We start from the raw sequence: 14664 nt of genomic DNA, 5'->3' as shown, positions 1-14664 counted from the left end.
GTAAACAGCACACCTGGCTTCTGTTCATTGTACATTAAGTTTAATTTAAAATTTTATTCATGTCTGAGAAAGGATGGAGGAGAGGGAGAATTATAGGTTATTATTCAATATTTTTTCCAGTAACTGTGTGGTTGGCCACCATCTTGGCTACTATGCAACCTTTATATAATAATACCTGAAAGACCCCCAGAGAGGACCTTTCCCTCAGGAGGAGTCCCAAGCGCCCAATGACCGAGCCGAGCCCACTCGGATGCAATCAGCAAGAGGGTTTATTGGAAAACACAGGTACCTGCGGGCACACAGTCTCTTCGGAGGACTTGCGCGCCCAGCAGCTCCAGCATGGGGCTTTTATAGGGATTGGGGAAGCAGAAGCGGGCGTACAGAAGCAGATGCACAGTTACGGGGATTGGTGGATTCAAACGAGGCACATAGACATGTTCACATATGATTGGCTATTTCACATGATGAGGTAATAAGGTATAGCTACACACATTGGCAGGTTTGGGGCATCCTGGATGTCGGGGGCTGGGGGCTTATCTCTTCCTGCCAGGTGGCCTGTGAGTGGTACTCCTGGTCTGTTCTGCATTCCTTTCCTTTTATGGTCTGTTAGTTTTCTCGGTGACTCGGCCCTAGGTATATGGGCGTGCCTGGGCTCGTTCAAGCCTGTTGCAACTCTGAGTTAAGACTCATGGGGTGGGTCTTTCATACCCACTTCCACTGAGGACTCTGATTATCATTGCATCTGTCTTTTACAACTTGGACTTGGAAGCAACACAAGGACTCTGAGGTGGTTTGTTTTATGTTTTCTTAATGTTCTCTTTTGTTTGGATTACAGGTCATGGTGACAGAGGAAAGAAATGAACCAAAGTGATCAATCGATCACTCTCTAAAGTTCTTTGCCTTGTCTTTTTGTTGTTGTTCTCTGTGCTTCCTATCTTCTAGATGACAGGGATATAATCCAATTTACATGTTGAGAGTGGAAAGGAAACACTTCTGGCCCTTGACATAAAATGAGATTCAGAATAAGCACCTGTTTTGAAATATATTTTATGAAAATGTGTGCATATGCATGTGTGTGTATTTATAGACAGAAAAATTATCATGAACTCACAGAGGCCCTAAGGCAGAGAAACTAATACCTGTTTTATTGTGTACACTGCTATTGGTTGGGGGGTGGGGTGGATGCTCTTCATATTTTTCTCTAGCATAAGGTAGAAGTCACTTAAGTGTACCTCACATAACAGTCCATTTTGTAGAGTGATCCCAGGAAGGAATGAGGAAAGAAAGAAAAACAGAAGAAAGAAAAAAGAATGAAGGAAAGGATTATCCTTAATTTTAATATTGTCCGGGGCTGGGGATTTAGCTCAGTGGTAGAGCGCTTACCTAGGAAGCGCAAGGCCCTGGGTTCGGTCCCCAGCTCCGAAAAAATGAACCAAAAAAAATTTTTTTAATATTGTCCTTCAATTACAGTTGTTCTATAAATGAGAGGAAAATTTTATTTCTTATTTATTTATTTATTTATTTATTTATTTATTTATTTATTTATTTTTTGGAGCTGGGGACCGAACCCAGGGCCTCGCACTTGCTAGGCAAGTGCTCTACCACTGAGCTAAATCCCCAACCCCGGAAAAATTTATTTAATAAGTAGTGCTGGGATTAAAGATATATACCATTGAGACAACCTGAATTTCTTAAGAAAAAAGAAATGAAAAGAAAAAAATTTTTTATGTACATAAGAAATCCTATTTTGTTATAGTCTCCCCTTTGTGTACTTTGTATTCAACTTTGCTGTATTAAGTTTTACAGAGCACTATCTTCAAATAGTAGCCAACAGTTTTGATATGTGCAGGCAATAGTTGCCTGCTTTAATTTTTTTCAAAACCCAAGGACTGACACTGGTCTAAACACAACTCTAAGAGGGGATAAAGGAGACAAGTCTGAAATACCAAGCACAGAAGTCAGCTCCAATTGATAACCATAGGAGAACAGAGCATTTTTCCCCCCACTGGAGTCTCAACTTCATATACAACCAAACCTAAGGGTGGGCACAGGGTAGATTTGAGTTGGTGGGGAAGATCTAGGAAAAGTTTGGGGATGGGAAAGTATAATCAAAATGTAGTGTAGAAATATAATTTCTATCATATTTTTAAAAGCCCCCCCTCCCAGAAAAATACAACAGTAAAAGTTTACTAACAAGTGTTCCTTTTCTGCATATTCAACCACCCCAACTAGCTAAGCAGTATGCCATTCTGCCATAGATGAACTGCTGAAGTTAAAAATAATGTGGGGACATTTGGCTATGTGAAGCCATCATCCTTATTAGGTAAACTTTCCAATACATAGAGCTGTGTTCAGGGTGTTCCAGTCCTTTAAGCCTCAGGTAAACTCTGTAGGTAAGACATACAAATTCAATGGTTCTACAGGGTGTGTGTACTTACTTAAAATCAAATCATTGGTTGGTGTAAAAAGAAATTAAAAGAACAGGAGAGTAATGCCTAGGATTTTAGGTGCTTAATTTCTGTGCAAGCTTTATTTACCTAAACGTTCAACACTAAGAATGTGAAATCTTGTAGATATTGTCCAAATTTGGTCTTGAACTTGCTGAGCTGACAGGAGGCTGGGTGAGAGTAAGTGACATCCCTTTTCTTTTAGGGTGTGTTATCAATTTCATTACCATTTCCAAAGACCTAGGCATGAGTGTATTCATTTGTTAGTTGCCACCAGGCATGGCTACCCTAAATTGGAGCAATGTGGAGGGTGGGCAAGTCACAACGCAAGGACATCAAAGGATAGTGAGTTTTAAAACATTCAAATTGAAATCATGACTGGTTTCATGCAGAAAACTTGTCACTGGGAGACAGGGTTCAGCAGTTCAGAGCACTGGCTGCTTTTTCTGTCCGAGGACTACTGACACCACTCTTGTGATCTCTGTGAGCACCAAGCATGCTCAAATAGTTCACAGATAGACTTAGACATTCACACACACACACACACACACACACACACACACACACACACACACGAACACACACGAACACACACACACACACGAACACACACGAACACACACGAAGAATGGGGTGGGATTCGGGGGGTGAATTGAGATCTTCAGGGAGAATTTAACCAGCTCAAACAAATAAATAACTAGAAACTCCATTAATTTACTTGTTATTTTATTGAGTATATAGTGGAAGAGGGAAAATGGGCTGTCCCATATTTAGAGTACCACCTGTGGGTGAAGATGAAGGGCACTCTTCCTCTGCTGTGATGATCTGTGCCTTGAGAAGGAAGGTATTCAGCCCAGACGGGCTGTTGTGTAGTCCCAATGCTGTATGAAAAAGACTTTGATTCTGGCCTCTCTTCAGACTCCCCAGAGCAGTTTGGTAACCCTTCATGAATAGAAAGGGAAACTATGTCTAGCAAGCTACAAGCAGGAAAAAAGACAAAGAAAATGTATGTTAAGTTGGGCCCAACAAGGCAAGCTCACATTCCACAAGGGGTGATAAAGACTCACCCCTGGATGGAAGGAGAGAATTGAGTGTAACAGAGTCCTCTCAGAGTCCAAATGCACCAAGCCCCCAACGTTTATATCACTCCACCACAGACTCTAGTACCTCCCCTTTTTGTAGACAATAAAGAAAACAAAGAATAGTCCGGGAAACATTGTGAAATCGGTTAATTTTGACTATATGTATTTTTAAGTCCCTTAACCTGCATAGATTAGAACCATAAAAAAAAACTCAAAGACAAACTAATGGACCTAGAAGGGAGGAGGATGAGTTATATCTTCCTTCCTTTCTTTTGTCTAGGGGGGTCAGTGTATGTATGTATGTATGTATGTATGTATGTATGTATGTATGTGTAAAGATTCTCTCTTACACGCAAACAGACACATACATACACACACACACACACACACACACACACACACACACACACAGGCACACAATATTTTTGAGGACTCATCCATATCCTAGGTTGGCCTCTAAGTGCCTATGTACCTGAGGATAGCCTTGAATTTGTAATCCTCCTGCCTCTACCTTTAATTTTTTTTAAAATCCTGTATTTTCTTTTCAAATCAAACACTTAAATGTCATTTCCTTTATTTCTATGAGAATTTCTTTTTTTTTTTTAAAGATTTATTTTATTTATATAAGTACACTGTCACTGTCTTGAGACACACCAGAAGAGGGCATCAGATCCCATTACAGATGGTTGTGAGCCACCATGTGGTTGCTGGGAATTGAACTCAGGTCCTCTGGAAGAGCAGTCAGTGCTCTTAACTGAAGAGCCATCTCTCCAACCCCTCTATGAGAATTTCTTAAAAGATTAATAAATGTCTTTCAATTAACATTTTATTCATCAAAGCAACTCCACAAGATCACTTAAAATCTACATCCAACTTATTCAAAGTAATTCTTCATTAAAAAAATATAACATATGCTGACCTCATTGTGAACTACTGATGTTAATACAGTAGAGGCTGTACCATATGACACAGAAAAAAAGCATGCACAATCAGTTCCATATAATTAAAATGGCAGGATTTTATTGGACAAAATAATTGTTTATTTGCTGCAAGGCATTATGCACCAATGAGCACTTGTCACTTAATAAAGCAGTAACAATGATAAATAGATTTAAAACAAAACCAAAAACCCAGCATTTGGGCCATGAAGGTGAGAGAAAAAGAGAAAACAAACAAAAAACCCCCTGTAAAGTCAGAGTTACTAAGTTTTCCTTGCGGTTGTTGGTTTGCTTGTTTGTTTAGAAAAATTTTTTTAAAGGCAAGGAAAATGGGAATGGCACGATTGTAAAACTACTATAACGGTATGTTCAAGTTGTCAAATGTGTCCATATTTAACTAAGAAACACTACCCCAAGGGAATGTGATTCTGAGATGCCTGAGGTCCCCACTGGCTCTTAGAATGCAGGAGTTTTCAAATAACTGCCTCGAGTCACACAAGGACCTAAGTAATGGACCTCCTGGTCTCAGCTTTACCCACATGGAACTCCTGACACAATGACACATGCCTGGAAAAACAGGTGTACACACCCATCAACTGAAGAGATAAGCCTATGTGTTTAACTTCCTTGGTTTCTCCATTACTTATCTGTGAGCACTCATGCCCTCTACAGTCACCCTCCTGTCCACATGGCTGGCCAGGAGTCACAACACTATCACTGCTCAGCACCATCAAAATCCAAGAGAATACTGTTATTGCTAGCCTAGGAGAAAATCAAGCTTCAAAGTGCAGCTTCTATGAGTTGCCTGCCACCTTTTCACTACTGTAAAGTCAAAAATTTATCAGCTAGGGGCTATCTATATTGACTTTCAGGACTTAAAAAATAAGACCACAATGATAACTTATGGGAAATCAGGGTTTTGTAATACATTTGGACACGAACAAAATACAGTAAAAGATATACTCTTTTAAAGCATTCTACATACACTTGGTCATAAGCAAAAACAAAACCTGATACAGAGTTTGAAAAATAAAAGACACACTATTTTAAAAAAATTAAATTTTGGAATATATTTATTAACTGAACAATCAGAATTTCTGCCTCATTTTCAATACCTAACTTTATATCCTCACCAAACTAGACTTGAATGCAAAGATGAGTTTTTCTTCCCAATCAGTTATCATGAAGTCCATCTTCATTGTGCTTCTTTCAATGGCCTATACCAGAGAGGGGCCCAGCTGATCTACCCAATCACAGGTTGCTGGTAAACGTGAAAGCTTGCCTCCTGCGCTGCCTGTCATGACAGCCACACCCTAGTACCTTCTTCTTAAGGCTAGTTTCTAATCCCCTAGATAACAGATTTGATCATGTTTGATTTTTCTTGACTTGAGGTTTAGATAAAACAGTTGTAAAAATTCACAAGGCAGTATTCTGAGGTCCTTATTTCATTCATGATCTGAAAATACATCCAGATATTAAGAAAGAAAAACATTATATTAATGTGATATAATTGACTATTGGTGATCAATAGGAACAAAGCTGCCCTCTTACTCTGGAGCTAAATGAAACCTGGCTATTACATTTAGTATTAAATTACTGAAATGTGCGCCATTCTTTCTCTATAGATAGTGTTGTATGAATGTCCCTTTCAAGTTTCTTTATTAATATTCTAAGTGCAGTAAAATACTTCTAAAGATGACATAAAATTGTTCATGCCTTTGAATTTAGATGTGTTCTTGTCTTTGCACACTAAAAATGGCTTATCTTTTGCCAAAAAAGTATAAAGAACAAACCTTGGCGGGGGGGGGGGGGGCGGGGGCGGGAGGGCAGAAGATAATAATATGACTGATTTTTTTTTTTTTTTTCGGAGCTGGGGACCGAACCCAGGGCCTTGCGCTTCCTAGGTAAGCCCTCTACCACTGAGCTAAATCCCCAGCCCCCAAAATTGTAGAGTTTTTTTTTTTTGTTGTTGTTTTTTTTGTTTTGTTTTGTTTTTTTGTTTTTGTGTTTTTTTTTTTTTTTTTAGCTGGGGACCAAACCCAGGGCTTTGGGCTTCCTAGGTAAGCCCTCTACCACTGAGCTAAATCCCCAGCCCCGATTTTTTATGTTCTTTAAAAAAAAGTCACCCCTGAATTTACATGTGAAAATGCAAGAGTATCAACACCTCATAAAACTGCTTGAACTAAGAAATGAGAACAGATTATAACATGGAGGAAAATTCTTCTTTATAAACATTGAAGATATTCATCCCTAAATAAAATAATAACAATGGTACATCATTCAAAAGAACAGAGGCTATAAGTTCTTCCTGGGAAGTTTATGGATTCTATCCTTAGCTTCTAGCAAAGGTGAACATGAACACTAAGTAGAAAGATATCACATTCAGCACCACAGTTCAACAAAGTGCACTGAAAATAAACTGAGTAAGGCAAGATGAATAAGGTTCACAATATTGGGAAAGAGAAGAACTGGGAAACCAAGCTGTAAACATTTATATTTCCTATTATCCCCAAATCCAAACAATCACACACGCCATCTTTTGTGACTAAAAAGAATTAAAAGACCTGTGTCAGGTGGCCTCCCTGATTTCTCCATCATGATTAGTTGCTGGTTCTAGAATCCCATTCATTCTCAAAACCTCTTCATAGAGCAAATAGCTCTGCAGACTTCTGGGAAGTGGCAACTGATGGATGAAAATGTCAGAATGAAGGTGCTCTGCTTTTAGACTGGAGCGAATTTCCAAACGACAAAGGTGGGTTAGACTTGGAACAGAGGCTGGAGAAAGAAACAAACATAATTTTGACTAACAGTGGACTGAATAAATGGTTGGGTATGTAAGATCTCTTGCTGTGAAAGCATGACAGCCTCAGTTTGAACTTCAGAAACCATGGAAAAGCCACAGTGGCAGTAAGCACCTTTGACCCAGCACTATAAAGACAAAGCTATTTAGAATGGATTTTCCCAGGGTTGGGGATTTAGCTCAGCGGTAGAGCACTTGCCTAGCAAGCGCAAGGCCCTGGGTTCAGTCCCCAGCACCGAAAAAAAAAAGAAAGAAAAAAAAAAAAGAAAAGAAAAAAAAAAAAGAATGGATTTTCCCTTCTGTCCAACACTGACCAAGGAGACTTTAAAAAAAAAAATTCACTAAGTTGTTTTTAGAAAAACTAAATACAGCTGTTAAAAATTTTTCTTTGCCACCCAGTGGGCCTCAGATTATTTTAAAAAGTTATTGAAGTTAGAAAATTTTAAAGGTATAAATAGCTCTCAGTTGTTGGAATTAGCTCAAACAATATTTAAGAGACAAGTGACTGGGACAAAACTTTGCATAAAATAAAAACCATAGTCACATCTCTGATGAGTCATAGACTTAACAGATACTTAGCAAAATTTTGGTGTCATACCTTCTGTTAGAGGAATATATCTCTTTGAAAGTTCTGGCTCCAAAAAAAAGATACAGTTATCTCTCAGATTAAAAAATACCCAATAATACTAGAAACGAAAAGGGAAATTGTAGTCCATGTTGCCTGTACACACTAGTCCAAGCTATCCTTGTCCAGGTTATCCTAAGCAGAGATGCTCCTCCTGCCTTTGACTACAGGCATCATACTTGACAAAAAAAAAAAAAGATTTTAATTAAAATGTGTCTGCCTGTAGGATATATTGGTGCAATAGTGTTGGTGTTAATTTCTGTGTTGTTGGTTGTTTTGATTTTCATCTTTTGAGGTTTTGAAGAGAAAGGAAGAGGTTAGGGAGAAGGAGAAAGAATGAATCTGAAGTTGAGGAAGTAGAGGAAAGAATTCAAGAAGAAAAACATGATCAAAATATATTACATGACAATCTTCTAGAAAAACAGGAAAAAAACTATATGATGCAGAGGATTGACAATTATTACCTATTACCCTCCAAAAGATTTGAGAGACTGGAATACAGTATTTTTATTAAGACAAACACACAGTTTATGATCATGTTTAGGAACTCAGCTATTTTTGTGTTTTGTAGGTTTTGTAGTACTGACAGTTCAAGCTAGGATTGTAAACATGGCAGCTAACTGAACTGTCACTGATACGAGCTCCTCTTCCCCTTCTCTCCATTGTTGAGACAGGGTTTTCCATATAAAAACCAAACCTTAATGCCTTAGCTACTCTGATAGGCAAGGTATGACAGGCATTCATAATGTATTTTTGCTGGAGCTATTTCAGGTTTAACTGAAATTTGATCTCCTTTCTTTCTTTTTCTTCTTTCTTCTTCCTCCTTCTCCCCCCTCCTCCCCTTCCTCCTCCTCCCTCCCCCTCTCCCCTCCCCCTCTCCCCTCCCCCTCTCTTTTTTGGAGACAGGGTTTCTCTGTGTAGCTCTGGCTATCTTCAAACTTGCTCTGTAGACCATGCTGGCCTCAAACTCAGAAATCTACCTGCCTCTGCATCCCAAGTGCTGGGATTAAAGGCATACGCCACCACATCCCAGCATATATTTCTTATTAATGCATAAAATTAACAATGGTTGTTCTTACCTCATTATAAAGTAAAATAAGAACTCTTATATAAGTATTATCTTATTTGTTGATTTTAAAACTGTCTCGCTATGTAGCCACAGGCTAGACTCTCTTTAAGATTTAAGTTAGCCGTGACCTTGTGATTTTCTTCTCTCAGCTATCTGAATGCAGAGATGACAGGTATAAACCAGTGTAACTGGCCTGGGAATCGAATATATTACCACCTAGATAATACTCAAAACCTGTTTGCAAACAGGGGGCAAAATCTACACACGCCCACATGGCAGCCCACAGTTGTCTATAACTCCATGGTCTGACACCCTCACACAGAAACACAAAAGCACATAAAATAAAAATAAATAAATAAGTTTAAATAAAAAAGAGCCAAGTGTGGCGGCATAGGCCTTTAAAAAAAAAAACTTACACATACCACTGAGACATCACTACTGTGAATAAGATAAATAGCAAACAGTTCAATGGCTCTAAGTCATTCTCTTGGAAAATAATATTCCTCAAAGCTCTCAGACCTATAGAACTAGAAAACGGAAAGAACTCAAGGCTTTGTAAGAAAAATCGCATGTTCAATTGTGGATACATCCATATGTAAAATATGAAATAGTGACATCCAAATGGCTACTGGATATATAGAGCTGGAGATATGTATATATATATATGAAAAGAGGTTGTAGCTAGAGAAAAGACAGAGAAGCATAAGCTACTAGTAAATATCTGATATGCAGGATATCCAATTTGTGACCTCAAAGGGGTCATGACCCACAGGTTGAAAATCTAGACATACAATAATTTTCCCATTTGGCATATGTGCCCTTTTTAATTTTTTGTTTTCAAATTCACTTCTATCTGCTTTGAATAAATATCTGTTTTCTAATGATGCAAATACAAAATCAGAAAAGTATCTGCAAATACTATTGATGAGAATTACATATAATCATTAAAGAAATTCTAAACTGGAACACCTGGAGACTCTGAACAGAAAACTTCTTCAACAGAAACTTTCCTCACAGTCTGTATATGCCTAAGTTCAAGAGCACTTTAGATTGAAAAAATTTACTAAAATGTAATTTTTCAAGAAATTACAGGCCATTTCTATATAGGTATAGGTTGATTTGTTAAAAACCTATTCAAACTGTTTTTGAAGAAGTTTCACTTTACATAAAAATAGACATGAAACAAAAATTTTCCCAACTTAAATCACGTAATCTTATAACATATAATCAAAATTAAATAAATCAGAGAAAATATGTAGGAGTACTTTGGATATATTATATTTAAACTGAACTTCTTACATAAAATAAAATCTATTCTGTCTACAAGGAATATAGGCATGGGGCAGGGAGCAGAGACAGAAGGAATGGCCAACTTGAGACCCATCCCATGGACAAGCACAGTCCCTAGTGATTGATGACACTGTTATGCTTGCAGACAAGAACACATTGTTCTTTGAGAGGCTCCACCTAGCGCTGACTCAGACAGAAACAGACACCAAACACAGTTAAACAGTGGATGGAGCCTGGGGTCTCTTATGGAAGACTAGGAGGAAGGATTGAGGGCCCCGAAGGGGATAGAAACTCCACAGGAAGATCAACAGAATCAACTAACCTGGACCCTTGGGGCTCTCAGAGACTGAACCCCATGAACATACATGGACTGGACCTAGGCCTCCCCACTCATATATAGCAGATGTGCAGCTGAAACTTCATGTAGGGTCTGAACAACTGGAATGGGGGTTATCCCAAAAGCTGTTGCCTGTATGTAGGATGTGTTCTTATAGCCGGGCTGCCTTTTCTGGCCTCAGTGGGAGAGGAAGGACCTAGTCTTTCAGACCTGGAGTACCAGGGTTGGGGGTTGATATCCAGGGGGCCCCCACCTGCTCAAAGAGGAGGGGTATGGGGAGGGGGGCAGTGAGTGGGATGTAAAATGAATAAAAAAATTAAATTAAATTAAAAATATCCCACTGAGTAGTCTTTAATTTTTTGGCTAATAAAATTTTAATAAGTGTAAAGTTTGAAAAAAAAATCTGTTTTAGAATAGTCATATAAGTGTCAATCAAGTATATGAGGAAACATATACTTGTAACCTCAGGACACAAGAAGTAGAGGCAGGAGTACCAAGAGTTTTAGGCCAGCCTGGACTACAGAGAAAGACCACCAACAACAAAATAATCAATTCACAGAATTTTCACTCAGTTCACAGGTTATACAAACAGGTTAATACATTATTAGTAGAGACAGGTACAAATAAAATATGTTAATATTTCCTTTCAGAGATGATAACTTTACAGATAGAACACAAATCTATAATAATCTCTAAAGAAATATTAAGTTTAGTAAACTTTTGAATACAAACTAAGTATTTTGCTTATGTATCTTTAGAAAAGCAAAAGATTATCACTGAGTAAAAATAGTCAACTGCTGTTCTCTGTAAGATCTGTAGGCTAAACTTATGAACGGATATAATTCAGAGGAAATTACTACCCTTTCCTCCATGCTTTCTACATATGAGGAAATCCATATTATCCCTAATTTACTATGTTCTCTGAAAAATCTACAAAAATTCAACATAAGTAGAGAATCAAGAGAAGAAAAAGTAGCAGTGTGCTGAAAGTTGTGCTTTCTTACCCATGTGCTGCTGAAGAGCGAAAGAGGAGTTTGCACGAACTGAGAGCATCTTTTCAACAGCTGGAGGAAGTCTCTTCCAATTAGAAAATTCCAAAGTAAAGATAAGGATGTCGTCACTGACTGAATCAACCCTGTTATGAACAACATATTAACAGGCAACCAGAAAATAAATATTTGTGTGTGTATCTGCTTCTAGTACTAACCATATAAGCAAATACCAGGCTCTTATTTTTACAAGAACTTAATGATGAAAGGGAAACCAGAGCAAACCCACAGAGAGTATCCATACAACTAAGGCAACTTCATTAGACTCCTAGAAGAGGAATAACTTTGTGTGCAGCAATCCAAGAGGCCCCAAGAGGAGTTTCTACACTCCTGAAAAGCAGGGACTTCCTTTTTCCATTGGAAAAAACACCAGTGTCTTGGCTGAACTTGCCATTATCTCCTCTCACCTGAGCTGTCTTGCTAAATGTAGTCTGTCTATCCCTATAGACACAGGGTGATCCAGAAAGGATAAAGCTCAAATATCTCCACTCATCCCTAAGCTGAGCACAAGAGAGAGATGGCTCCACCACTCCCAGCCCCCATCTCCTTAGTATTCCCAGATATTATGCAGCTGTTTTAAGAACCTTCCTCATTATAGACTCAGCCCTAAAGAGTGATCTAACATAACATTCAGCCTTAAGGACAAAAATATGAGGTCCACACTAACAGATCTTCTTCCCTCTCTTTTTTCAAAACAACACAGGATTCCCTACCAATCCACCTAAAAGAGGCTTCCCCAAATGTTAGAAATGAAATCTAATGAAAATTTAAAAAAAATGGTTTAAAGTAAATCCCAATTTCTAATATACTTCTAAATAAATGTCTAAATTCTTTAAGCTTCTAGCTCTCTTACATAATACATAACCTAACTCTTTCTACATACTTTATAAAAATAATATATGAAATATGATAAACACTTTTAAAGGCTATAATGTGTGTAAATATATTACTAGAATATGAAAACTTCAGTATTGTATTTTCCAGGAGATCTCACATCATTATACACATGAAATACAGTCACAACTACAAAAACTTAAAATCCTAGCAAATTACTCATCCAAGTTCAGCTATGCAGCCTTACATTGTTTGAGAAAAAAAAAAAAATCCAGAACTACTATATAACTGTTAGGTCTCCGACCCTAGACAAATGGCTACAGTTAACATATCAGAGCAGGCGCTGTCCATCAGCCTCTCAAGTACCCATTAAGGAGACATCCTGGTTGGTCTATCCTACCACCTATGATGAACTCTCCAGCCCAGTGACTGGGCTGGGCCTCTCCCTAGCTCCTCTTTCATACATAACTCAGCCATTTTTGTTTTGCCAGTCTCTTGGTCTTTTGGTCTCCTGGGATCTTGGTCCCTTGTTCCCATTTCTTCCTCCCTCCACCCCCACTCTCCTCACATGTTTCTGTTCAGTAAAAAGATCATGTTCACTCTGAAATCTCCCAGATGCTCTCTTCTACCTATAATAAAAACCTCAACTTCTTAGGAACAATTATACCCTTTTAAAATTTCTTTTTCTCATTCAATTAGTACAAAACAAATTCCTTTTATGGTCAATTTCTGCATTCCAAGAAAACAACTGAAGAAAGGAAAACAGAAAGGGCAGTTTAGTTGTTGGTTTCTCAGAAAGCACATCGAGAAAAGGGAGGGATAGATACAGATATCCCGGAATGTAAAGTGACTTTTTAGTAGAGAGGTATATAAACCAGCATTGTCAATTAAGAACGCTAAACTAAACAATTAGATCATTTATTTGTTTCTTAACACTTTTCTATTTCAACAAATATAAGAAATGGAGTATGTGTCAAGGATGTATTAACCAAAGGGGGGTGGGGAATCTCAACTACTTATACATGGAGTAAGAAAACCATCTGAACTAAAAAAGAATAGTAGTATATTTTATGAACCTTTGGGGCTATGTTCAATATTGCACCCTCCCTACCAGGCACTGACTTAGTTGGGTAGAGGACAAAGGATAATAGTCAAATTTTAATTATTTTTCTTTCACAGGTTTTGGAGAGCAAAGGAAAACTATCGATATTTAATTCCTTTTTCCATCCTTAAGTTTTCCTAATTTAGAAGTAGGTAGGAACACAAAAAGATGGCACAAATTCTGAGATTTCACAAAGGATAGAAGTAAGAGAACTACTTCATTCTTTTGGGTGCATGAAGTCAAAGCAAAGTATGTTGAAACAATCTTGTCACCTAGAATCCTGACTCAACATTCATACAATCTCTAATAAAGGGCTGACATGATAATCAACCAGAACTAAGTAAGTTATATCCTCAGATACCCTGAAAGTTACACCTTTCCTAACCTCGTGCATGTAGACACTTCTTATAGAACTTTATGCTTTAACATCCTCTTCACTGTTTGCAGCCCCCAACTCTTTCAAACCAGCACAGCTACCAGTGGTCAATACTATGACACAACGCAGTTATGGTGGTCAGTACACATACACAAGGACACCAGTGCACACATGTACAAACACACACACACACACACACACATACTCCATAGACCAGACATCTTAAGAACTGATTTTGAGGTAGTCTCATCACCAATGGGAAAGACTCACAAGAAAGATTTCTTACCAAGAGCTGCTGCAGAGCAGAATCAATGGGTCAAATCCAGCAAGCAGGAGATGTGGCAACCAGGCCTTATATTTTGTTTGTGCTTTAACTGCATAACTTACAAATTCAGATGTATGATTCCAAGGTACCACCAGGCAACCTTTCTTCAAAAAACAGCAAAACATTGAAAACTTCTCATACTTGAGGCAGTATGCCAAGTGAAGTTCATTTAACTGGGCTCCGTACTTCAAAAGAATATTCACAACTCCAGAGAACTCACAGCTTCACAAAAAACAAAACAAAACAAAACAAAACAAAAACAAAGAAGTTTAAAAGTTAGACTGCTATTCAACAAATACTTATTAAATTTCTAATAGTAGTTACAACTGGGAATAAAATAGGCAGTTGGTATAACTAATGGCTTTTACATGCACTAAGTTTAGATGGAGA

The 14664-nt window shown here is 38.0% G+C and overlaps 1 protein-coding gene and 1 long non-coding RNA gene across 15 annotated transcripts in view; one reads left to right on the top strand and one right to left on the bottom strand.

Moving 5' to 3' along the window:
• The first annotated feature begins 252 nt into the window (after positions 1–252).
• On the top strand, positions 253–4130 carry LOC148001503 (uncharacterized). Of its 2 annotated transcripts, none has more exons than XR_015637680.1 (2): positions 253–1367; positions 1663–4130. It is a non-coding gene; the product is annotated as an uncharacterized LOC148001503 (long non-coding RNA). The 2 variants fall into 2 exon arrangements; XR_015637679.1 differs by having other exon boundaries at positions 253–1370; positions 1663–3326.
• Asb3 (ankyrin repeat and SOCS box-containing 3) overlaps positions 3157–14664 on the bottom strand; it is a 101678-nt gene continuing 90170 nt past the window's right edge. For 5 of the 13 annotated variants that reach the window (XM_087583990.1, XM_087583993.1, XM_087583986.1 and 2 more), the window contains 4 exons: positions 14236–14496; positions 11593–11723; positions 7032–7242; positions 3157–3424 (listed from right to left, as the gene is read on the bottom strand). In XM_087583990.1, coding sequence (XP_087440116.1) covers positions 7037–7242; positions 11593–11723; positions 14236–14496 — 598 coding nt within the window. In that variant the 3' untranslated portion in view covers positions 3157–3424; positions 7032–7036. 13 annotated transcript variants of the gene reach the window in all.

Source organism: Rattus norvegicus, chromosome 14 (genome assembly GCF_021556685.1).
Source record: "Rattus norvegicus strain SHRSP/BbbUtx chromosome 14, alternate assembly SHRSP_T2T, whole genome shotgun sequence".
Lineage (NCBI taxonomy): Eukaryota > Metazoa > Chordata > Mammalia > Rodentia > Muridae > Rattus > Rattus norvegicus.
Note: the sequence above shows the minus strand (reverse complement) of the source record. Positions and strands in the feature narration are given on the sequence as shown.